The sequence below is a fragment of the Trichosurus vulpecula genome, chromosome 3, assembly GCF_011100635.1.
Source record: "Trichosurus vulpecula isolate mTriVul1 chromosome 3, mTriVul1.pri, whole genome shotgun sequence".
Classification (NCBI taxonomy): Eukaryota; Metazoa; Chordata; class Mammalia; order Diprotodontia; family Phalangeridae; genus Trichosurus; species Trichosurus vulpecula.
The window spans coordinates 190,912,947-190,937,742 of NC_050575.1; the positions used below are offsets into that span (position 1 = coordinate 190,912,947).

A 24,796-nucleotide genomic window follows, 5' to 3' on the forward strand; every position below is an offset into this window, starting at 1 on the left:
TGCATCACTGGAAAGATTATCTGTCCTAGAAGGCCCAAAAGTTTGGTTCTTTTTACTACACAAAGAGCCCAATATCATGCCCCTAGGCAATCTTATGCACTTAAATGGATTGCTCTTAACCCTTTTACTTCTACAGATGTATGTGCAAGTTAGCGAAGAAAAAGCGCTAGCTTTGTCAGAACTTGTTAGTTCAAGTTTCAAATCTGGCACTTCTGGTGTGAATGAATACATGTAATCACTTAACCTCTTTCCTGCTGACTTTCTTCATCTGAAATAGGAATAATACTTTCACCATCTAGCATGTCGCTGCATTGTGGCAACATGCCTCGTAAACCTAAAGTTAGAATTTTATAAATTTATATGTTATATATGAGTTACAAATGTGAATTTTTCTTCTAGAAAGCAGCTTAAAATAACACCTGCCCTCAAGAGACTTAAAATCAACCAAGCTGGCAGACAAGGGATGCACAGGTAAAGTTAAACAGCAATTAAACTATCTGATTTGTCTTTTCAGGAAAGACTCATGATGTTTTGTTTGGTTTTTTAAAAAAGGAAATTCTGCCTTGTCTCCTTATATGGTGCAACAAAGAATCTGTATTACTTAGAAATTTAATTCCACATCTAGTAACAAATGTTTCAAGTTTGCAAACTATAGAAATGCTAACACAATAGTGCTGAAGTCTAATCTTGGAAAACTGAACACTCTGAAGAGCAATCTGGCCCACAATTCTGGCAAACTTATTTTGGGTTATTTTTCAATCATGAATTCTGCGGCTGACTTGAAAAAAGGCTGAAAAAAAGACAACTTTTAAGGTAAAATAGTATGGCTGAACTGGAGCCAATGACAATTTATTTACACCAAATGACAATGAACATTAACTGAGACTAGTACTAAGTATTTCCATAAAACAGCCCTTTCTATGGAATGTTTTATTTAACAGATTGTTTTTAAAGCTTAGAATTCCCAAGCACAGGGATAATTCATAATGAAACAGTTTTTATAACAGTTTTTTTCCCCTTTTATCTACCAGTTTCATTTCTGGAAAACAAGTTTCAAACTAAATTGAGTTAGCTGTGCATAGGCAAATACATCTTACAATATAAAGGTAACAGGCTTTTACACTTAGCAGGCTTTTTAAGGTCATACAATAGCCCCAAATGATAAGGAATTTCAAGGGTTTGAAAGTTCATTAGGTACATAATACTTAGATCCAAATTTTAGATTTGTTCCACTTCTAACAATTACTAGGGATTTTTAACTACATGAAGTGAAAATACAATGAAAAACTGTAAAGATATTAGCAGTAAAGAATTAAGAGCACTTAATAGGCAAGGGACCTGGGTTATAACTTGAAGGCCATATGTTACATTACCCACTGTAGCTTTGGAAGGTTCACCCACAAAACTAAACATAGTTTGGCACAAAGACATTGCCTGTTTAGGACTTGCTACAAAACTTGCACAGCAGAACTGATCAAGCACTGTGAATATGGAGAGGGGGAAAAAAAGGAAGCAAAATAATGGAATTCAAATTGCCTGTTAGGAGTCCATAGTATTTCCAGCTCTTCTCTATTTTATAAACAATAACATCACAGGATTCTTCTCCACTATGAGCCAAGAGTTTTGCTTTTCCAAATAGGACATTTCCAAAATTACAAATTAAAACAAGTCCAATAGTACATTAGAGAAGATAAATACTTGAGAGGTTTAGGGAAAAAAACAACTTTTAGGCAATTCTGAAAATAGTTTATTACAAAATATGATACAGTCTTTATAGATGGTGTCCCAATCTCCCATAACTCACATACCTTGAAGATTGTAAAATATCTACGCAAATACCCATACAAATCTGAGTCCTCTTAAATTTATAGAGCACTTTGTCAGGCAGTATTACAGTGGATTAGAAACAGGCAAGTCACTCTGTGGACATCTGGCATTCTTGCAGGTAGCACAATTCAAATGGTTTTCTCCAGTGGATCCTAATGATGCAATAGCTGTTGAGAATCCACCATATTTTAGTGATCAAAACCATACTGGGGCACGGAAGAACAATCCAGCTCAACAAAGGGTTTTGTACTCATTACTTCTTATTTCTAGGCTTTAACTCTTCTGCCGCGTTACGTAGAAAAATGTAATTTTTCTTTTGGGGATTATAAAATTCATGTCCCTAAAAAGGGAGGAAATATCAGTTATATTAGAAAAAAATTTCATTTTAAGAATTCAATTCTTGAACAAGCAAGAATCCAGCTTAATTTAATAAGAATTCAAAATAGCCCCAGAATGTTAAATCTTCACCTACATGAACAGCTCCTTGCTGTTTTCTTTTCTAGATGGAGGTATAATACATTTAATTAAGACAAAGGCCTGATGCAGTCTCTACAGAGTCAGAAAATCTTCAAAACACTGCAAATTTCATCTTAAATTTTCTTGGTGTTATGGAATAAGGTCAAACAGTAACTGGTTTTATTTATCCCAGTACTAATATAAAATTTATACCAGAATTTATAAACTAAGTTTTAAAAAACATATATACTGAAAAAACTAATCTTTCTTAAGGTTGGAATATGAATCCTTACCTTTGACCAGTCATAGCTAGAGGCATATGCAAATATGTTTCCATTGTGATTGAAACAACAAGCTGAAATTGGCTGATCTAATTGTTCTGAAGTTTTTAGTTTTGTCCTTGCATCTTTGTCCCAAAAGCTGAATCTGCCATCAGATCCTACAGTCGCAAGGGTTCCATGAACAGGATGAAACGCTATCCCATTCACCTGCAAAGAGTTGTATATAAGAAAGAGAAGGAAGAATAATAGTGAGCATTTTCAATATATGTGACACATACCCTTAGGCTTAAATTGGAAAGACAAAGGGCAATTTTAAAATAAATTATTTAAAAGTACCTATTAGAGAATCATTATCATTCTAGTGTTAGCCACTCTGGCAATGAAAGACAAAAATTAAATCATACCTGTTGTCAAGGAACTTACATTCTGCCGGGGTAGCCATATAAATAAACAAAAACATGTACAAAATAAACACAAGGTAATTTCAGCGGCAGGAGGCGGCTCTACCAGATAGGGGGATCTGAAAAGGCCTCCTGAAGGAAGAGGTGCTTGATCTGAGCTTTGGAAGAAAACTGGGATGAAGTATAAGGAAGGAATGCATTGCAGGCATAGGAGATGCCAGGGCAAAGCCATAGGAGAAGGAATGCTATGCCTAAAGAACAGCAGGTAGGCTAACATGCATGGAAGAGTATGTGAGGAGTGGTAATGCACGATAAGCCTGGAGCTAGAAGCCAGATAGAGCCAGACTCCGAAGGGCTTTTTAAAATGACTAACAGTGGAGCTGGTGTTGTATCCTGGAGGCAACAGGGAAATGATGCTGCTTAAGCAGTGGGTAGCATGATTAAAATTGTGCTTTAGGAATATCAATGTGGCAAGTATGAAGAAAATCACCTGGAGAAGGGAGCAGCTGGAAGTCAGAAGACCAAAGGAGAGGCCATTCTATTAGTCTAGCTAGGCAGTGGCCTGACTTGGGATGGTGACCATGGAAGTGGAAAGAAGAGTACAGAGGCAAGAGATATTGTGAAGATAGAGTCAATAAGACTTAGTAACAGACTGGGTATGGAGGAGAAGGAAGATAAAGGAGTAAAGAATCGGTCCAAAGTTGCAAACTTCGGTGAATGGAGAAATGGTGCTACTCTCAATCAAAAAACACTCGTTCTAGGCACCGAGGATACAAATTTTTAAAAAATTAAACATCAACAAAAATAGGGAAGTTAAGAAACGTAAGGGTGGAGTGGGGATAATGAGTTCTACTTTGGACATATTGCGTTTGAGAGGTACAAGAGACATCCAGTTCTAAATGTCCAACAGACAGTTGGTGATGCGGAGACTGTGCTAAGATCTAGGAGTCATTTACATAGAAAGACTAATTAAACCCATGAGTTCTGATAAGGTCACCTAGCAAGAGAAGAGACTGCAAGGCAGAGAGGAGGGGGATGACATGTATGATGACTATATATAATTCTATACTTTCATAAAGCAAACTTTTAGAAGTACTTATATAAAGCAGACTGAGAGTAGTCAGGTAAAAAGAGAATTTCAAGAGAACAGTATCATGAAAACCTAGAGAAGATAGATATTCAGGAAAAGACAGTGGCAAATGCTACAGGGACATCGAGGACAGAAACTGAGAAAAAACCATCAGATTTGTCAATTAAGAGATTACTGGTGTCTTTGAAGAGATCAGTTTCAGGTGAATGCTGAGGTAAGAAGTCACAATGCAAAGAGTTAGGAAGCAAGAAGAAAAATGGAGGCTGCAGGTAACTTTTTTCCTTGGCTGTGAAAGAGAACTTGAAGGAGGTGATACAATCAAGTGAAGGTTTTTATTTAATTCAATTTTAAGAATGGGGGAGATCTAAGCATGTTTGTAAGCAGCAGGGAAAGAACAAGTAGCTTATAATGAGAGACTAGAGAGAGGGTGATGATTGCAGGGTCACTATTCATTTTAAATACAGAAGAAATCAAGCAGTTGTAGTGTTCTTCAACTGCACAGTGATTTTTACCTTATCTTGTGTGCAAGGACATGTACAGAAGCTATGGTTTTTAGTTGTACTTAAAAAAATTATAGTCACTTTCTCCAAATACTTACAGCATAGATATCTTGAGGAGCTGAAGTATTAGTTCCATTAGAACGATGACATTTAAAGGTGAAGTTATCTTTGGCACTGAAAGAGAACGTTACTTTAACTTTTTTAATAAAACTTTTTTTTAAAAAAGCTTCAAACTAAAAAAAATAGCTGAAATTGATGCAATCACACTTACGGATTTGGAGGATTAATATAATGAATAGCAACTCTTCCTTCAATACTTCCCAGAGCAAAACCAGTAGGCTTATTCTGTTTGTCTTTAAAAATGGCAACACAACGATGCTAAAGGTGTAAAGACTCAAACAAGGTCAATTGCTTAACTCCACTTTAAATCATAACACAGAAGCTAACAACATTTACATTTAAAAATTTTTTTTACGGATATATTTTGTTTCTACATAATTTACATTTCTCAACATCTCTACTTTTTCCCAGAAAGCCATTTCTTACAACAAAGAATTTTTAAAAGAAAAAAAAAGTTCAGCAAATAATCATCGTTTCATACCCACAGACCTCCACTTATGTAAAGAAAGGAGGGAGATGCCTTAGCATGTCTCTTCCTTGGGGCCAACCTTAGCCACTCAGTTTTGATCGTTTTGTTCTCCTTTCAATTCACATTGCTGTAATTATTGTGTAGGTTGTTCTGCTTACTTTGTTTCAGCTCGTTTTAAGTCTTCCCATCTCCTCTGTACTCAGCTACTCTGAAAGCATAGTGCTATCACATTATATTCATGTATAACTTGTTTATCCATTCCCCAACAGAAAGACATCTACTTTATTTCCAGTTCACTGCTACCACTACAAAAAAGTGCTGGGTGTATTTTGGTGTATATGGGGCCTTACTTTTTTATTGCGGCCTTCTTTGAGCTAATATTTTTCATAAAACCATGTTATTTATGTTAACATGTAATAGGTTTATTATTGTTTTTTAATTAATTCATGTCCTTTGGCCACTTTATTTACTGGGTAATCTCACTGGTGCTACATATTTGTATCTTTTCCTAAAAATTGTGGACATCAAGCTTTTCTCATTGTCATTTGATGTAACATTTCCTTCTTTTCTAATTCTAATTATTCATGAAAAAAAAATTTTAATTTTATTTTCTTTTATCATCTCCTTTACTTATGTAGACATCCTTCTCCTTGCTATCACTGTAGAAGGCATCTGATCTCATTTTAATGGACACATTTCGATCACTTAATCATTTTGGGTTTATTATAGCAAACGGTTCAAGTTCTTCATCTAAACCTAATTTCTGCCAAGCTATCTTCTAGTTTTCTCAGCAGTTCTTATCAAAAAGCCCTCACCCTAAACAATTTAGGTTCCTGGGTTTCCCAAACATTGCTTCTGTTTCTTATCTAACCTGTTTTCACTATATCAAATAGTTTTGATGGCTTTGCGTATAATATGGCTTGATAATGCTATGCCCCCTTCATTTATACTTTTTCTCTTTAGTTCCCCTGAGAGTTTAGGTAAGATGCTTTTTTCATAACCACTCCATGTGATCAGGGAGTATCAGTATCTTGACAGATGAATTAAATGAGTCTCATCACTCAAACAGTAAGTAGCAGAACCAGAACTCAAACTGAGGTCTTACTCCAAGGACACAACTGCATATTTCTATACTACCGGGTACATACTAACATAGAAAGTCACCCCCTTTTAATGAGTATTCTAGGATTTAGAGCTAGAAAAGTTGTCAGAGATCATCCAGTTCAACTTCTTCACTGTAGGGATGAGGAAACTGCATCCCAGAGAGGCAAATGTTTGTGCTGACCTATGCTGTTTCATAAATCCAACTATATAGGCTATTTTAATTTTTCTTTTATTTTCTATTGTAGTATACTTTCATACCATAAACTGCTGAAGAGGGGACTATGGTCCAAAAAGACTTAAAACTCTTTGGGAAACAAGTATTTCTTCAATATTTTAAGGGATCTATGATTTCACTATTCTGGGTACTCCTTCCATTGACACATACTTCAACCCCAAAGGAAACTGTCTACATGTGAGCATTTCCAAATTTAAGCAAACTGGTCTTCATAAAAAAGACGTAGACTTCATCACCAGAGGCAGAATGGTAGAATCTGTCAGATTTTATGCTCCTCTAGCAGAATCCAGTACTCCATCCATGCCACAGGGGATTGTTTTTCTCCAAATGCAAATTATAAAATTTGAAAAGGACAAATGACTACATGAAGATCTAAATCGTTGTATTTAATTGCCTCAATATTCAATATTATCCCCTAATTCAAACAATAAGATTTTGCTTACCTAAAAAATCAATTTTTTCTTTGTAATACAGATTTATATAACTGCAATATGCTCAGAATTTAATGTAATATACATAATTTAATAACAATTTAGATAAAACATTCCTGACCCTCCCTGGAGGAAGACTTTCTCTATTATGTTATTTACAAGCACCTTTCATATAGGAGACTGACTGTAAGTAGTCATTAATCTGATGTGCTGTTACTTACCTGATGTTTAAGAGGAGATTCTATTCTCCTGAATTCAGAAGGCTGATTCTCTAGCTGATAAACTATCAGTCCTCTCTCAGCAGTAGCTACAGCTGCCATGGGGTAGACCTAAAGCCAGAAATGAGGAAAAGGTGAAAATGCATACTCAATGTGAGGATCTGACCACACTTCTTAGCCATTTCCTTTAAAATGAAGGAATATGCTTCCTATAGCTAACTGTTAGAAGTAATGTTATCCAGTCATAAAATTACAAATATGGAGACTATTGTTATTTCAAGTGAGAATTTAATCATTCCAGACTATGAACATGTTCTACTATAACCTGAAGGGTAAGCATTTGGGAGATGTTCTTGTGTAAACTGCCATTCACAGGGGCTCTACTTCACCATAATATAGCCTTCAAATTTATTATTAAATGTTATGGTCTGGATATTAAGTAAAGAAATTAGAAGTTTAGCATGAAATGGCTCACCACATCAGCACAGTAACATCTTTCAGGCAGTTGCAATGTCATCATAGGACTTGGTGATCGTGTGTCCCAAAACTAGATAAAATGAACAATGAGCCTTTGGTTAATCAGAGTTGATGGCCAAATCATACAAATCTTGCCATATCTATTAAACTGCAGAGACATTACTTCACCAGTGTGTTATACCTTTAAAGTTTTATCCCAGCTTCCTGTCATCACACAACTATAGTTTGGTGCTTTGATCCAATGCACAGTTTTCACAGGAGCGTCATGCTTTTTGTTAAAAAAAAAAAATTGATTAGAAGAGATAAGGTTGGTGGTGAGTACTAAATATTCAAGAGTCAGTGAAAAACTTTTTCAACTGAACAGTCAGGTTAATGTTAACATAAAAAACGAGCTCACACACTCAGGTTTCTGCAACCCCCTTCCCTACACTCCACTGCCCCATGATGATTTTCATGAAAATACACAAAGGATTTACAGCAGGAAGGAGGACCAGTTTGTCCAATGCCCTCATTCTAGAGAGATGGGTAGTAAATACCAGAACTAAGATCCAAACCCAAGTTTCTCCCTCAAATTCAATGCACTCTATACTATACTATGCTGCCTCAATGGTGATCTCAAGTTTCTATCACTGGGTCTTTTTTCATCTCTCTATATTCTCTCCCTTAGTGATCTACCCTGATAGTTTTAATCAAAATCTCCTAAGACTACATATCGACACTGGACTTTTTCCCCACAGCTCATCTCTGTGCCTTCACAATGGCTGTCCTCAATTCTTGAAATGTTTCCTCTCCTCACCTCCACCTGAGAATTCTTAACTTCCTTCAAGACTCAGCTTAGACGCCACCTTCACCAAGAGGCCTTTCCTGGTCCCGTCAGCTGCTAGTACCTTCCTATTACTTTGTATTTACTTGCCATGTATCTTGTATAAACCCATTTACGTACATGTTGTTTCTGCCATTAGAATGTAAGGACCTTATGGGGTAAGGCAGTTTTCACTTTTTCTGTTATTATTAGGGCTAAGTACAGCATTTGAGGATGGGCTTAATAAATGCTTATTGACTGACTGTGAACATCAAATTTGGCATTTTCATAACTGTCACTTGTAATATTTATGAGTGTGTGTATAGCCATATCAATAAAGATATCTACATCATCGAAATATACACAAGAAGTGGACAAAGTGGAAAAGACATACATGACCTGAAAAGGAGGTGGACTGGTCACACAATGAGATGGTAACCCATGAGAAATGGAAAGCCTCCGTTATACTGGTTATATATGCCACAGAGGACTTACAAAAGGATGAGAAAGGCCTGAGAACTCAATCTAATCCAGTCTTCTGATTTTATAGAGAAGGAAACTTAGGCCCAGAAAAGATAAGTGACTTTCCTAAAGTCACACAGCTACCATAAGCTGAGCCAGGATCTGAAGCTATATACTCCAAACCCACCATTTATATATTATTCTGCCTCCCAAGGTAATGAGAGGTTTATAATCTGCACAGGTAGAAGAAGCATTGTCAATAAAATCATAGATACATCCAAGTGTTTCTAGAACTGCATCTAAATATTGGGACTTAGCTAGTGTTTTGGAGAAAAAAAAAGGAAGAAGAAAGTCTAACGATAATCTTATATATTTACTAAGATGATAAGGATATGAGACAAAAACACTTCCTCTAGACTACACAACTTCGATTATGGAGCAGCAACACCTTACATACAATTAAAATTTCCTTATAAAGCCAAGCCACCTAGGGTGCAATTCTGTTTTATATAGACATCATCACATACAGAGGTCAGGATCTAAAGAATAGAAATCTATGGTGAATATAGCAAGGAACATTTTGTAACTTTAATTGGTGCCTACTGTATTCTTAAATAACAGTATAAGCCAAACAGCATCCCAATGAAAATAAATACTACAGAACAGTACCAAAATGCTCCACTTGAGAGAGCTTTAAATTTTTATGTTATTCTCAGGTCTGCATTCTCTCCTTCCTTCCTCCTCCACCTCTAAACCCTCCCCCTCCCCCAAAGCAAGAAAAACAATACCTGTTACATACATATAATCAAGCAAAATAAATTCCTGCATTGGCCACATCTTGACCCATTTACCACACTCCCGAAAAAGCCTCAATCTGTATTCTGAATCCATCACCTTTGAAGAGCCTTTATTACAAAGAAATAAAACTATTTAAGGATGTTTCCCCCACCCCTTTTACTCTTAGCAAAGGCCAAGTTTATATTACCTGTGCAATCTGTATAGCCTGGTTACTGTTGAGGTCCCACATTTTGGCAGTTTTATCACAAGATGCTGTAAATACTTTACTCCCATCCTAAAAAGGAAAAGTCAAGGAATCAATTATTTTTGTTATAACAAACCAAGTCAACTAAGTTAACAATTAACTTTTCTTCAAAAAAAAATCTCCATATAAAGTATTTCAGAATCGAAGTGCTGAAAACTACATGACTGTGGAACCACAGAAACAAAGATTTTGAACTGGAAGGGACCTAAGAGATCCTCTCATTTTAAAGATGAGGAAACTGGGGCCTACCTAGAATTTAAGAAACATGTTTAAAGTCACACAAATAGTAAGGTAGCAGAGCCTTCAAACCTAGGTCTTCTGAATCCAACTTCGTTCAATTTAATTACCACTATCTATTTTCATTTTGCCTTCTATAACTCTACTACGACTCTAGCTTTATACTACCCAGCACATGTAGAAAAATCTCACTAAAATGGAATAAAGCCCTACCTAAAGTATAAAGTATGTGTGAATAATAAATTAGCTTTGGCATACCCATTTTCAGCAGTAAAGACAAAACTGTATTATAACTTTTGTAAACTGGCTTGGTGATACATAAAGAAACATGACTTAGTAAAGAGAATACTGTATTAGAAGTATCAACTATTACTTATGTCACTGATTCCAACAGAAATTTACCATCATATCTCCCCTTTTCTGTCCTGTGCCTGTAATTCTCCAACTGTAAAACTTAAAGGTATATTCCCTCCAAACTTCATAAATTTATAAGGTTATTTCTATATATGTCCTTAGAGATACCACAGGAAAAATATAATCTTTCAAAGTATTCTCTGAGCATTATTATTTCTTGTTGCTTGGCTCTAACTGCAGACACCATTAATTTTATTGTCAACATCACTGAGAATGAGATGGTCAGTTCTACGTAACTATTCCTTTAGGTCTATTATTTTGAAAGTGAAAGAGAGCCTTCTATTCCTTGGGGGATCAGATTCATGGGGTTGAGGAGCAAGAGAATGAGTGAGAACCATTTGGAAAGGTGGTGAGGAAGTTATTTCACCTGTTATGAGGGGGAGAAAAAAGAGTGAAGAACACATTACCGTAAGGGGACAAGCAATTCAGATTTTATCCCAGGAAGGAGAAAGATGCTCATTGCTTTTACTGTTTCCATTGTAATGACTGTTTTCACTATCACTGCAGATCAACTAACTAACTAGTCCCAGTCACTGTGCTCTTCATAGTATCACTGAAAGGGACAAAAATGTTTACAATGTTCCCTAGGTTTGGTCTAAGCCATAAGAGCTATGTCATCCCAGCAACATGACAGAGATATGCTTCACACTCCTTCCTCTGCTAGCACCCACTGTCCAGCTGACAAATGGGATAGATGATTTAGGAGAGCAAAGGCTCTTGTCAATCTCACTGGTAAAATGAGGAGGTCAGAGGAGCCTCTGACGCCTCTTCTAGCTCTACATTTATGATCTTACGATTTCAACTATCTCCTAGGGGACACTATCCAAGGGCTTAATGGGCAAATAGAGAAGCTAGATAACTTGGTCATTTATATAATGCTCATATATAGTGTACTAGATCCAAAACACCACAGAATTTAAATTATTGGTATCTGGAATAAATGAAGTTTATTGTATTGACCTCTATGATTTATAAGATTATATTGCCCGATGTCATTTTAAACTATATTTTTATTTATTACAACCAACAACCAACAATCCTCACACTACTTCTATACTAACATGTACTAGATAAACTGAAGTACTTTCTGTTTCTTGCATAGGTCTAGTACTCTTAGGTCTGGAGGATCTTTTACCTTTTAAAATTCTACTCATTTCTTAAGATACAGCTCATATCACATCTATTTAAGAAGCCTCTTCTAATTTTCAATCAGAAATGCTCTTTCCTTGCACTGACTTCAAGTAGCATCTTGCACTTTATGGGATTTAAGAAGAATTGGACTGAGTCCTGTTCTAATACATAATGTTTTTATGGTTCTGGGCAAGTCACTTAAACTCCCAGTGTCTCACAGAACTCTCTTAGACTGTAACATCGCAGAGTACTTGCAACATGCATTACTAAAGGGATTTTCCTCATCAGTATTACCCTGTATCAATGAAATTACAGATCAAGCCCCCTGAAAAGGCTATATTCTGCACAACAGTCATCGCACAATATTGTATATCCCTGCTAGATTATAAAGCTCCACAAGGGCAGAGACCATGTCTTAATTTTCCTTGTATCTCTCTCAACACTTAACCAAAAAAAATTTCATAAAGAATGTGTGCTTAAAAATGGAATAAAGTTAATTGTTTACATATAAGAACGATAAATTAAATTTCTACATGTTTCCTTTTCAGAGTGTTTTCATTTCTATTACTTGTTCTTACAACAACTTTATAGTGATGTAGAATAGGTTATTCTGTTTATTTCCCATTTTACATATAAAGAAACTAAGACACAGAAACCGTGCCTTGTAAAAGGCCATATTATTGATTAATGCTCTATTTTGGACTATCACCCAGATTTCTAAATCTTAGCCCACATGAATCATATTTATATGATTTTAAAGTATAAAAGTGGTATTTTTATGCTTACATAAGCCAAATATGAACATGAAAGCATGGTTTAGTAAATTATGATGATTTCTTCTGAGCAACTGGGCTCATCTTTAAAAACTCAACTGATATTTTAATGTGTACTCTACTAAAAAAAACACTCAAATTAAAAATAGAATTTCATAAAATATCAAATAATGGCATTTTTAACATTTGCTATGCTGGGAGAAAAATGTGTTCTGAGCACTGTAAATTTTAAAAGAAAAAAATCTACTCATATCTTTAGGTAGAAAAGCTGGTACACTATTTAGCATTTTTTTTTTTTTACATAGAGTACATCTTCATGAAACACGTATTACGTAGGAAAAGCTCTTTGCATCCTAGATCAAAGAAGTATTAATAACATACTGTCAAATTTAAGAAAACTTCAAGTGGTACAACAAAACGCTAAACTTATACTAGGAAACAAGGACTTTCTTGGAAGTATAATGAAGAAGCAAAGAAGAGAGTCTCTTGAGGTTTACCCATTTCAAGTCATTAATGATTGTGGATAACAATATGCCTCAACTGTTAAAAAAAATAGTAGAAATTGAGAGATACATACATCACTCCAACAGACATCAAGTACAGGCCCTGTGTGCATCTGCTGGGCTTTTGGAATAGTTTGTCCATTATCTTGAACTTCCCAACATCGAACCTGAATTAATAAGAATGATTAATATTGCTAGAGCAATTCACATTAGATTCAACTACATCTGATAATGAATAAGATATTACTCTACCTTCCCCACCAAAAAGAGGGGGCAATTACTCCTCTTACAAAAATGATGAAAAGGACGTTGATAACTATGGACCCTAAACCTACTTTCTCATCTCTACAAAAATCACTATCGGAATAATCTACACATTAAGCTTGATCCCAAAGAGGAGATTACAAAATGTACCTCCCTCCCCTCTTTGCAGAGATGAGACTATGGATACGGAATATTACATGTGCTGCTAGCTTAAGTTGGTATATTAGTTTTACTCAATTGGTTTTTAAAATTTCTTTTTTATCCTTTGTTATAGGGGATGGTTCTCTGGGTGGGGGAGAAAGGAGGGATATATTTGGAAAAGGTGATGTAAAAAATAAAAGATTTCAATAATTTTTAAAATGACCTACAATACATATGTATTGATGGTAACCTTGATAAAAATGTAAAAGGACAGACATGCTTTTCTAAATGATCTTCTAGAGTAAACCACATCTTCATAGTCACACAATTGACTGGAAGGTGGAGAGGATACAATATCCTGTTTTGTTTTTTATTGTTGATTATAAAAAAGTATTTGACTATGTAAAGCAAAACATACTCCAAAAGATTCTCCACTCCACAAGGTGTCATTAAGGCATACATTATTCTTTGGGGCATCTAGAGAAGTATTTTTATTTGATGATCCTTTGATTATCAAAAGCAAACACGGCAGAACACAGTCATATGCATGCTTGCTCACCAAAAGGTCAGAGAGGATGTTCTATACAGAATCCAAATAGAAGGGGGATTTTCCATAGATGGTAAGGTCTTCCAGATGCTATGTGCAGATGACAGTGCTGTCTGCATCAAGTTGCAGAATACTACAGAGTCTCCTCAATGAAATCCATTATCATTCAAAAGAGACAGGCCTAACAATCCACACAGGAGAAGCCAAAATGATAAAGAATGCCTACTGTCCAGGCTACGACATTTAGCTGATAGGCAACCCAGTGAGTTAATTAGTGCACAATTGCAAAAGGACAAGCAGTTAGGTCTAGAATGGAGTAAGAGAGCAGACTGGACTGCATTTGGGAAATTGCACAGTGCTTGTATGTCCAAGTTGATAGTCTTTCAGTGGTGCTAATATAACTTTAAGTCGTAAACAACAGAATCTCTGAAGAATCAAAATTAGTTTTAAGTAAGCTAAAAGGCGATGGCAATTCACATGGTTAAGGGTAAGTAGGTACTGCACATTATCTATGATGACTGACATGGGCAGCAGTGTGCAAGATCTCATTCAGCAAATATTTACTGAAGAAAGGAGGCAGGCGCTCATTTAACAAAGATGAGGGCTGGTACCCACAGAACATTAAAAGCCCTAAGTGAAGGTGCTCTGGCAGTTGGCTAGATCTTTGGCAGGAGATTTATGGGAGGACAAGGAAAAGAATTATATACAATCAAAAGGCATGGGTGGGTTGCAATTTGCACTGTGTGAGGCATCAAAGTAGCTACAACAAGAAGATAATGGATCCGCTGAAGCATTTAAGAATTAAGAGTATATAATTTAATAATACCTGGACTGAAAGAACAAACTTAAAGATACAATTTTTAAAATATAGGAATTTAAGAAGGCTAATTCTTTAGCATTTTTCTGATCTTTAAGTGCATGAATATTTTGTTTCCTTCCACTATACTCTGAGATACTTCAATTTCTGGAAAATGCAGCAGTGCATCATTTATCCAAGGGCATAAGGGAAATACGGTCCACAGTGGAAAATTTTATCCTTCCTCTCAGAATTCTTTGTATCCTGATTAAGTACAACAAATGTGCTTATCATGTTACTGATGTAAGATGAAAACATCTTACAACAGATGGTTGGAGATTATCCATTTAGAGGAATACGAAATGGGGTGTTTCAGACTCTTACGTACTGCATCTGACAAATTCAGATTCAAACAATGGACCACACACCACACAGCTGATTTAGGAATGTGAATCAATATACTATATATACAATATTCACCAATATCAAAATATTAAAGGATGTATTTATGCACATGATTTACTTTATCCTGCTAATAAGCAGAACTAGAACAAGTAACATCCTACTTTGTGACAGGTTTATAGATTTAAAATTAGTCAAAGAGCCTGCGTAAAGATTTCTCTCTTTGCTCATCAAGTACCGTTTTATTAGCTATAACATAAATGCCATAGCTAATATGGTAAATACTGCCAAATAATGCCAAAATCAAAACTTGCAGTCAAATTATAATGATCCACATGAAAAATAAGTCATTTATATAGCTTTCATTCAGTTAACACTTACATCATTGGCCCAAGATCCTGCAATAAGAAAGTTTCCTGGCAATGTAGGCGGGCTAAAAGAAAGACATCCAATACTGTCATCAGGAGAAGACGTAACTTCAATATCCTGCAAAGAGAATTTGTGAATGTTATGTTAAAGCTAACCTTAAGCACCAAATGTGCTTATGATACTTATATTATGGCTTTCCTGGTCTCCCAGCTTCTAGAGTACCTCTCTGCTCCAAATTTCTCTTGTACTTACTTTTAAGTTATTTTGCATAAACTCGTGTGTACATGTTGTCTAATCCCAAAGGATATAAGCTCCCTGAGGTCCGGAGTTGCTCATTTTGTCACTGTAACCCAAGCACCTTGTACAATGCCTTGCACGCAGAAGGTGCTTCATAAATGTTTATTAATTTTGTCAGTTTAACCGAGTTCTTCCCCTTGTGTCCCTAAATTTCAGAGATCCTTTGGCTAAAATACTGTTAATTTCATTCCTGCTATAAGAGGTATGACAATCTCCCCTTGCTTAAGTATTAACAAATACATCATACATGATGATAAAATTAGAGTGTAGCCTCTGTCATAACCCAATTCCTACTTTCTTCAACGTGGATGCCAGTTACAGGAAAAGATCACGTTCATTACCTTCATAGGATTGTGATTATCTGTTGCTGTGCTACCAAACATGCTTGTCCCACTGGTTCCAAAACCCGAGGTTGTTCCAAACAAGCTCATTTTGGTCCTAAAAAATAATGAAAAATATTCATGACAGGCTTTTTTCTTAGTAATAAATCTTTGGGAGGCACATGGCAAGTAGTAAAATTGTACAGTACTTTATATCTAATATATTTCATCATTATCTATTCTATATTACAGTCATTTACATCTGTGTTATAACCACCTACTGGGGAAGGGCAGGAACCCTCTCTTATTTATGGAACACTAACTGGAGCACTGTGCTCTGAGAATGAATGGCACTTAAATTGAACAAAGAAAGGAACAGCAGTCTCCCTCAGATAATAGTAGGATTTTCTTTATAAAAGTAGCCTAAAGGACTATTCAATTTACTAATCTATTAGTTTTAAAGTTTTTAAATTTATAATTTAAAATAATAACTGTCAATAAAAACAAACATATAAAACAAGGAGCAAAAACTTACTACAGCTCCTTAGCCTTCAACAAGACAAACACAATAAGCAAGCATTTTTTGTTTGTATGTTTGTATCCCCTTCAAGGAATGTCCAAAATTCTATTACCTTTAGTGATATTTATCTTCTTTAGTAGCGACCAGGGAAAAAAAAGGAAAGAAGAGAAAAGAAAAATATACACATATAGTTGTAATCAGTATGGATATAGTTCTGGTAGTGACGATCTCACTCTGAATCATCTCATATCCATATTTCCATATTTGCTTGCATGTTTCATTTTTTTAAAAATACTATTACATAAAAATAACCTAATTTATTCAGTAATTCTCAAACTGTTGGAAACACATGCTTTTTTTTTTGCTATTAAAGAGCAACTATTAATATTTTCTAGAAATAGGCCCCTTTTTCTTTTTGATGATTTTAAAATAGCATCCTTGAAACAGAATGACTGGATTAATTAGTTATATGACTCTTACTGAATAATGCCATGTGGTTCTCCAAAATGACTGCACCCAGATAAATATTAATTGTGCATTTTTAATGGTTGGACAGGCCAAGCCAACATAATAAAAGCGACAAAACTAGCTAAAATTAATTTTACTTATTCAGCGCCATACTCTATAGTGCATTGCTTTATGTTGCTAGGGGAAAGAATCATCTGGAGAAGGTCAAGAATCTCAAGGGAAATAATGAAAACAAAGTGGGAAGGAAGAGGCCCTACACCACCAGATTTAAACTACAGTACAAAGCCATCACCATCTAGACAACGTGCCTAAGAGATAGGGGCCAATCAGTGGAACAGATAAAGTACGCAACATGAATTCATTGATCACAACAGGGTAAGAACTCATTGTTTGACAAGAATTGTTGAGAAAACAGAAAAGAAGTTTGGCAGAAACTAGATAGAGACCAACATCTATCTCACACTGTTTTCCAAAATAAGCTCTATATGAATATGTGACTTAGTCTTAAAAGATGACATCACAAATTAGAGGAACAAGAAAGAAATTACCCTTCACATCTATAGATATGGGATGAGTTCATGACCAAACAAGGATATTATAATAGAAGATAAAATGTGCATTTCTGATTGTATAAACTTGAAACGTTTTGTACGAAGCCAAAACAGGCTAAAATTAGAAGTACAACAGATAGCTGGAAAAAATCTTTGCAGTAAATTTCTCTAATAAGAATCTCATTTCTAAGAAAAGGAATGGATCCAACATTATTAGGAGAGTCATACCCCGGCTGATAAATGGTTGAAAGTTATAAACAGGCAGTTTTCTAAGGAGGAAATCCAATCTATGAACGCCACATGGAAAAATCTACAAATCTCTAATAATCAGAGCAATGCAAATTAAGGCAAATCTGAGGTTTTACCTCACACTCATAAGATTGGCAAAACTGACAAAAAAGAAAACTGACAAAATGTTGGAGGACATGCAGGAAAACAGGCAATGCATTGTTGGTGGAACTGTGAGCCGGTCCGAGCCATTGTGGAAAGTAATTTGGAACCATGCTCAAAAAGTCACTAAACTATGCATACTTTCTGACCCAGCCATATTCATAACCCAAAGACATCAAAGAAAGGGAAAAAGACCTACATGTACAAAAATTTTATTGTATCTCTTTTTGTGGCAGCAAAGAATTGGAAACTAAAAAGTTATCCATCAATAGGAGAACAGTATATGAATATAATGTCATACTATTGTGCTATAAGAAATAATAAGGAGATAGTTGCAGAGAAAACTAGGAAGACCTTATGAACTAAAGCAGAGTGAAATGAGCAGAACCAAGAGAACAATTTGAATAACAACGTGAAGGCAACTTTAAGAAATCCAACCAACACAATGATCATCATTAATTCCAGACAACCCAAGATGAACCATGCTACCTACCTCCTGATGGAGAGGACAGATTGTGACATATATTTTTTGGACATGGCCAATACAGCAATTTGTTTTGCTTAATTATGCTTATTTGTTACAAGAGTTTTATTTTCTTTTTCTAATAGTGGTGAGGGATGGGTATGTGAGTGAGAAAACATAGATTTTTGCTCACTGAAATTAATTTAAAGAAATGCCTGCACCAGTCTGCAATTAATGCATGTATTTACTGTCTTCCAGCAGTGAACTGAATTAGGTAAGCCACTAATCCAGGTAACATTTCAGACCTTATAGCTAAAGTTTAAAAAAGCACTTTGTCTACCGAGAATTCCAGATCAGCGATGATTTTTTGGGTGGTAGTAGGGTGGGGAATTTACATTATTTGATACTGAATTTTCCCCTTTTGTATTTCCAAGAGAAATTTTGTGAGCATAAATCTGATTATTCTCTTAAACACTTAGCTGATGCTCTCAATTTTCTTCTCCAACTTACTACACTGAGTGCTCTCTACAGCAGTCTAAAGGAAAACCAACAACTGAATAACATGCTAATTACTGTAATCAAAAAGAGAATGTCTCCAAAAAAGAATTGAATACACACACACACACACACACACACACAGAATTAAAGAAAGGTTGCATTTCTTGGCTTCATATCTTCCTAAAAGATAAACAGATTAGAAACATCCATAGGCGAAACATTTAATGGTTAACAACAGTAAGAAACCTTTGCCTTCAAAGGGTAAAAGACATATCCTTCATGGGCTCTTATCCTTAAAAGCAACAAAAATGAGAAGAAAATTTCATTTATCAGAGCTGTTCTAGGTCATAGCTCTACACCATTCACTAGAGGTAGCGTGCCTTGGTTTGCTCATCTAGAAAAAGAGGGAGCTGCAATGTTCCCATTACTAGAACTATATTTTAATGATGTTAAAAGGCATTCATTTGTTCAAAAATATTCGTAGGATAGGGATAGCTTCAGTCTCACATTGGTAACTTCCCATTTGAAATTTTAAATTATATGCCTCAAACGTATCAAATTCAGCTTGCTCAAAACAGAACTCATTATATTTCCCTGCAAACCTACCCTTCTCTCAAACTTTCTTCTTTCTATTGAAGGGAATCGTCATTCTTCCAGACTTCAGGTTCCTAACCTTGGCATTATCCTCAATTTCTCACTTTCCCCTCACTCCACATAGCTAATCAGTTGCCAAATCTTGTTGTTTCTACCTCCATAATATTTCTAGAATCCAACCCTTTCTCTCTGCTCACACAATCACCATCTTGGTTCAATTTAGGCCCTTATCACTTCTCCCCTAGATTACTACAACAGCTTCCTAACTGGTCTCCCTGTCTCAAACCTCCCTTCAGTATTCCATCCTCCATGTTACTATCAAAGTGATTTTCCTTAAGCACAGATCTGACCACATCACTCAGGACTCAATACTCAATGAACTCCAGTGTCTCCTTATTGACTGCAGAATCAAGTATCAACTATTCCTTTAGCTTTAGGATCCCTTCATAAGCTGGTCTCAACCAGCCTCTTTATATATTACACTCCTTTCCACTGGTGGATCCAACCACACTGGCCTTCTCTGGTCCTCAGAGGCAACAGTCCTGTCTCCATGCCTTTTCACTGGCCATCTCCCATGCCTCGAATGTATGTCTTTATCACTGCCTCAGAAAGTCCTTCTCCTTCAAGATGCAGCTCAAGAAACACCTTCTACATGAAGCTTTTCCTGACCTCCCAAAATGCTATTTTTCTCCCCCTCAAACTACTGTGTATTTGAAACATTCTGTATTTGTATTTGGTCGCTTTGTTCACCATATTTGTTAGCGGAGTTGTGTTCTTTATATTTGTATCGTTAGAACCTAGCAGTGTCCTGGTACATAATAATTGATTAATCAATACTTCTTATTTTATCGATTGATAGGAACTGAATATGTGATTTCACTGGCATGGAGTACGACCAGGTGAGGAAACTCCATATTACAAAACAGATTAGCATCTTTTCTGAAACTAATAATCTTAGAACCTAGGCCACTGAGAGACTAAGTGACTTGCCTGACCAGAATCACAGTCATTATGTATCAAGAACAGACTTGAACTGAAGTCTTCTGAGGTCAGCTCTTTATCTAGGAAGCCACATTGCTTGGAAAAACAGCAAAAAACAAACAAAACACACACACACTACAAACAACAATATGCTGCACAATTGGGAAACAGTTGAATAAACTGTGGTGTGTATATAGCAATGTAATAAAATATTATTGTACTGTAAAAAAATGGCAAATAGAAATACAAAGAAATATTGAAACTAAGGAACTCAAAGTAAAGATACTAGAATTAGAGCAACATACATATGAACTACAACTTCATGAAAATAAAAAAAACCTCACAAATACACAAATGAAAAACTTAAAGGAGACACAGAATATAAATTATTACTACTTTGCTAAAGTTAATTTTTCTTTTCTCTTTTAAAAATAAAAATGTAAATAGTTTGGATTTTGTGTTTTAATTTGAGGTTCATTTCCATAGCCTTTTTGTATATGTTGAATGTTAAGATTATAATAAATTATTTTTTAAAATAAAAAGAATAGGTTGGATGGAATAATCCTTAGGGCTTTAAGATAGCATAAAAATCTATTCTTACTACATAATTAAGACAAAAAATTTCCCCACCTGGGTCCAGAAATAACATTTGTTGATTGTATCACACAATTCAAAATATTATTTTATATTAAGTAGTTGTTTCACATGTGCAAGTTTTATCTTTCCTAAGAGGCTGAAAGCTCTTTCAGGGTAGGAAAACATATACCAATCTTTGTCTTCCTCTCCTAATACCTAGCACAGAGTTGGGCCCACGAGAGGAACTAATCCAGCCTTGCCAACTTTCTCAGAGGCAGTACTGTATAATGTAAAATGTAATGGATTCAGTCAGAAGATTTAGGATCCATTCCCAAATCAAATACTGGTGCTGTAACTATGAGTAAGCCACTTTATCTCTTTCATTCTCAGATTTCACGTATGTATGATAGGAATAATTCCTGCCTTATTTCACAGAGTTAGTATGAAAAAGCACTTTACAAAGTGCTACAAAAAATGTGAGCTATAGTTATAGGAATGTCAAAGTTGTAGGGACTTTAGGATTATCTAGTCCAAATTTTAAAGGGCAGGAAATTGATACTTTGAAAAGTAAATGACTTATCCAAAGTTTTACAGCAAACAGAGTGAAGACCTGAGACTCTTGACTCATATCAGTACATTTTCCATCACACAGAATTTTATTATTTTCTCTTACTCGGATACCCACGATGCTAATGGTGCAGGTACTCTGCTGAATAGTACAGACCGGCAAGCTCTCAAGAGTTTGGCTCTAATCTACCAGTTCAGCCTTCCCTGGTACAACTAGTTCCACTTTCTTTATGTCTCTTCTTCTTGCCCTGCCCTCTGTCTTCATGTTTATTTACATCATCCCCAATAGCTAGGTCACTTGTTCTCTTCCTTTATCCTCCTACCCTCACCCAACTCCAACTCTTAAAGCCCAACTCAAATGCCACTTTATCTAAGAAACTATCCCCGAAGCCCACAACACCCATACCAAGTGAAAACGATCATTCTCCTTAAACCTCTCATAGCAGCTGCCCAAACCTCTCCTTGGTACTTATTTCCTCTTTCATACATGTTTATTTAAGTACCTGTTATATCCAAGACGTTGTAGGTGCAGGAGATAAAAAACGAGGGAAAAAAACAGCCCCTGCCCATACTCTGCTAGGATGCAGGGGACGTTTGCCTCAGTTTCCCCATCTACAAAATAAGCTGGAGAAGGAAATAGCAAACCACTACAGTATCCTTGCCAAGACCCCCAATGGGGTCATGAAGTCAGACACACCCTGAACTGACTGAACAACAACTAAGACACAGAGGGAAGCAATGGGAAAGCAGGCTCACAACACAAGTAGGTAGGAGCCTGAAGGTGGGAGGCTTTAAATACTAGGATGAGTTTTTATTTTATTTGAGTGGCAAAAGGCTGCCACCGAGAGCTTGTAAGAGGGGGAACGGATATGATATGGAACGGGTGCATAATGTACACAACGTGACAGGTAGAGTGCTGAACTTGACGTTAAGAAGACGTTGGCTCCAACTCCGACCCTGACACTTGACAGGCAAGTTACCTCTCTGAACATCTATTTCCTCTCTAAAAATGGGGTTAATAAAACTGTAGCATCTACCTTACAGGACTGTTACAAAACTCACATGAGAAATAAATAACAACTTTGGGAGTCTGAAGGTGCTAGGCAAATATCAGCTATTATGATGGCCAGACCTCTGCTAAAGATTGCTTTAGCAGAGATATGGAGGAGGTAGAGCCCGGAGGGAGGTAGGGCCCAATTAGGAGGGTCCTATACTAGAGAGAGGCAATCTAAAGACGCGAAGTCAGACGGGAGTCCTGGAGTGCACAGGATGCTGTGCTCCTGTCCATGCGCTCCTGTCCATGTGCTTCCCCACTATTTGAATAGAGCCTCCTTGGGATGAGAGCCTGCGCTGTACAAAGAACACTCCCTAGTTATGATATCAGACCTGGCTTCTGATCCCTGCTCTGTAACCCTGGCAGAGTCATCTGAGCTTCTCATCTGTAAAAAGATGCTACCTGCCCTTTTCAAACCTTAAAGTGGTTGAGAAATGTATGTGATGGTTATCTTCTATCTTGGTACAGTCTCCAGTATCTAGCATAGGACTCTGTAGAGAAGAGACTCTTCCTAAGAACTGTCAGTCCTGATATGGTGTATGGAGGCAAGAATTAGGGGTCGGAGACCCCGAGCTGGAAGTCCAACTCCGCTCCTTACCTTGTCAGTCCTTCGAGGAAAGTGACTACACTTCGGTGGCTTCAATTTCCTCACCTGTAAAACGTGAGCTTGGGGGGCAATGACTCCTCCTGCCAACCCCTTCTCCTACTGATGATGGTTTTACCATTTCCCCCACAATCTCTTACCCTTCTCCCAGGGCTGGTGCAGGGGGGCACAGGTGAAAGAGCACCAGGCCTGAGGTCGGGAAGACCTGAGTTCAACATGGCCTCAGACACTTACTAGCTGTGTGACTCTGGGCGAGTCATCTGTTTGCCTCAGTTCCCTCATCTGTCAGATGGGGGTGATAACACCCACTTCCCAGGGCTGTCGTGAGGATCAAATGTAATACTAACTGCACAGCGCTTATCGTAGTGGCCGGCACACAGCAGGCACTATATGAGTGTGAGTTATTATCGGCAGTGGTAGTATCACTATCATTGTCAATCTTCCTCACAAGCCCGGGGGAAAGGGCACCGGACTTTTGGGCAGAACCCATGGTCGGATCCTTCTCAGTAGTGACTGACGGCCGGTCTGTTCACCTCTTTGGGGCCCCGATTTCCCTCTTTCAAAAACGAGGACAGCCGCGCTTGCAGGGAAGCGGTGAGGAAAGCACTCGGGCTGCGAGAGCTAGATCCCGGGCAGGGTCCCCCCGCCCCCGCACAGCAGGGGGGCGGGGATGGGGTCTGGGCACGCCGTGGAGCGGGGGCTGCCGCACAGCTAGGGGCGGGAGAGAGGGTCCTCCGCACTGCAAGTGGCGGGAGCCCGGCCCAGCTAGAGGGCGGGGGAGCGGCGAGCAAAAGAGGAGGGGTCGCTCCCAGGCCGCCAGACCCTGGGCCACGAGTCGTTTCCCGCACGCCGGGAGCCAGGCTGCGCGAAATTCCCTCCGAGGGCGCCGCGTGGGGCCTACCTGAGAGCTGGGGCCGCACCCGGACAACAGGAAAAACGGAGAGAATCTCACCCCACGCCCGACGCGAAGGAAGAGAGAGGCAGGAAACCGAGGCGAGTAGGGCGTGCTAGGGTTCCCCACCGCCCGGGAGGCCTCCGAAAATACGGGACTCTGAAAGAACCGTTGACAACGCATGCGCATCGGAAGCCGCGTGCCTCGTTCCCGGAAAAAGGGAGAAAGTGAGAGAGAGAAGGGGATAGGCTGACGTGGCACATGCGCAGAAGCCTTGCCGAGGCTAAACGGAAACTGTGGTACCTGGCACCGAAGGTTGTCAAAAGTGGGGAAAAAAGTAAGGAGGGAACATCTCAAGTAAAGACGGTTTATAGAATTCAGTGTTCCCTTTTCTATGAATTTAGTGAGAGGTCTGGCTGCAGTGCGGCTTGGCGGATAGGGAGCTGGCTACAGAATCAGGAGTGAAAGTCCTGCCTCTGTCACCGAACCTCAGTGCCCTGGAGAACGTTCTCTAAAACGGGGTCTTAAC

At 37.4% G+C, this 24,796-nt stretch overlaps 1 protein-coding gene across 1 annotated transcript; it reads right to left on the minus strand.

Moving 5' to 3' along the window:
* Nucleotides 1-806: 806 nt before the first annotated feature.
* On the minus strand, nt 807-24,479 carry RAE1 (ribonucleic acid export 1). The gene is made up of 12 exons (XM_036751091.1): nt 24,277-24,479; nt 16,131-16,227; nt 15,505-15,609; nt 13,048-13,140; nt 9,859-9,945; nt 7,791-7,877; nt 7,608-7,679; nt 7,136-7,243; nt 4,827-4,933; nt 4,654-4,729; nt 2,577-2,771; nt 807-2,167 (listed from the first exon to the last, which is right to left on the minus strand). Exons 2-12 carry the CDS (start codon nt 16,218-16,220, stop codon nt 2,081-2,083), a joined length of 1,107 nt encoding a protein of 368 aa, XP_036606986.1. The 5' UTR covers nt 16,221-16,227; nt 24,277-24,479; the 3' UTR covers nt 807-2,080.
* Nucleotides 24,480-24,796: the final 317 nt, after the last annotated feature.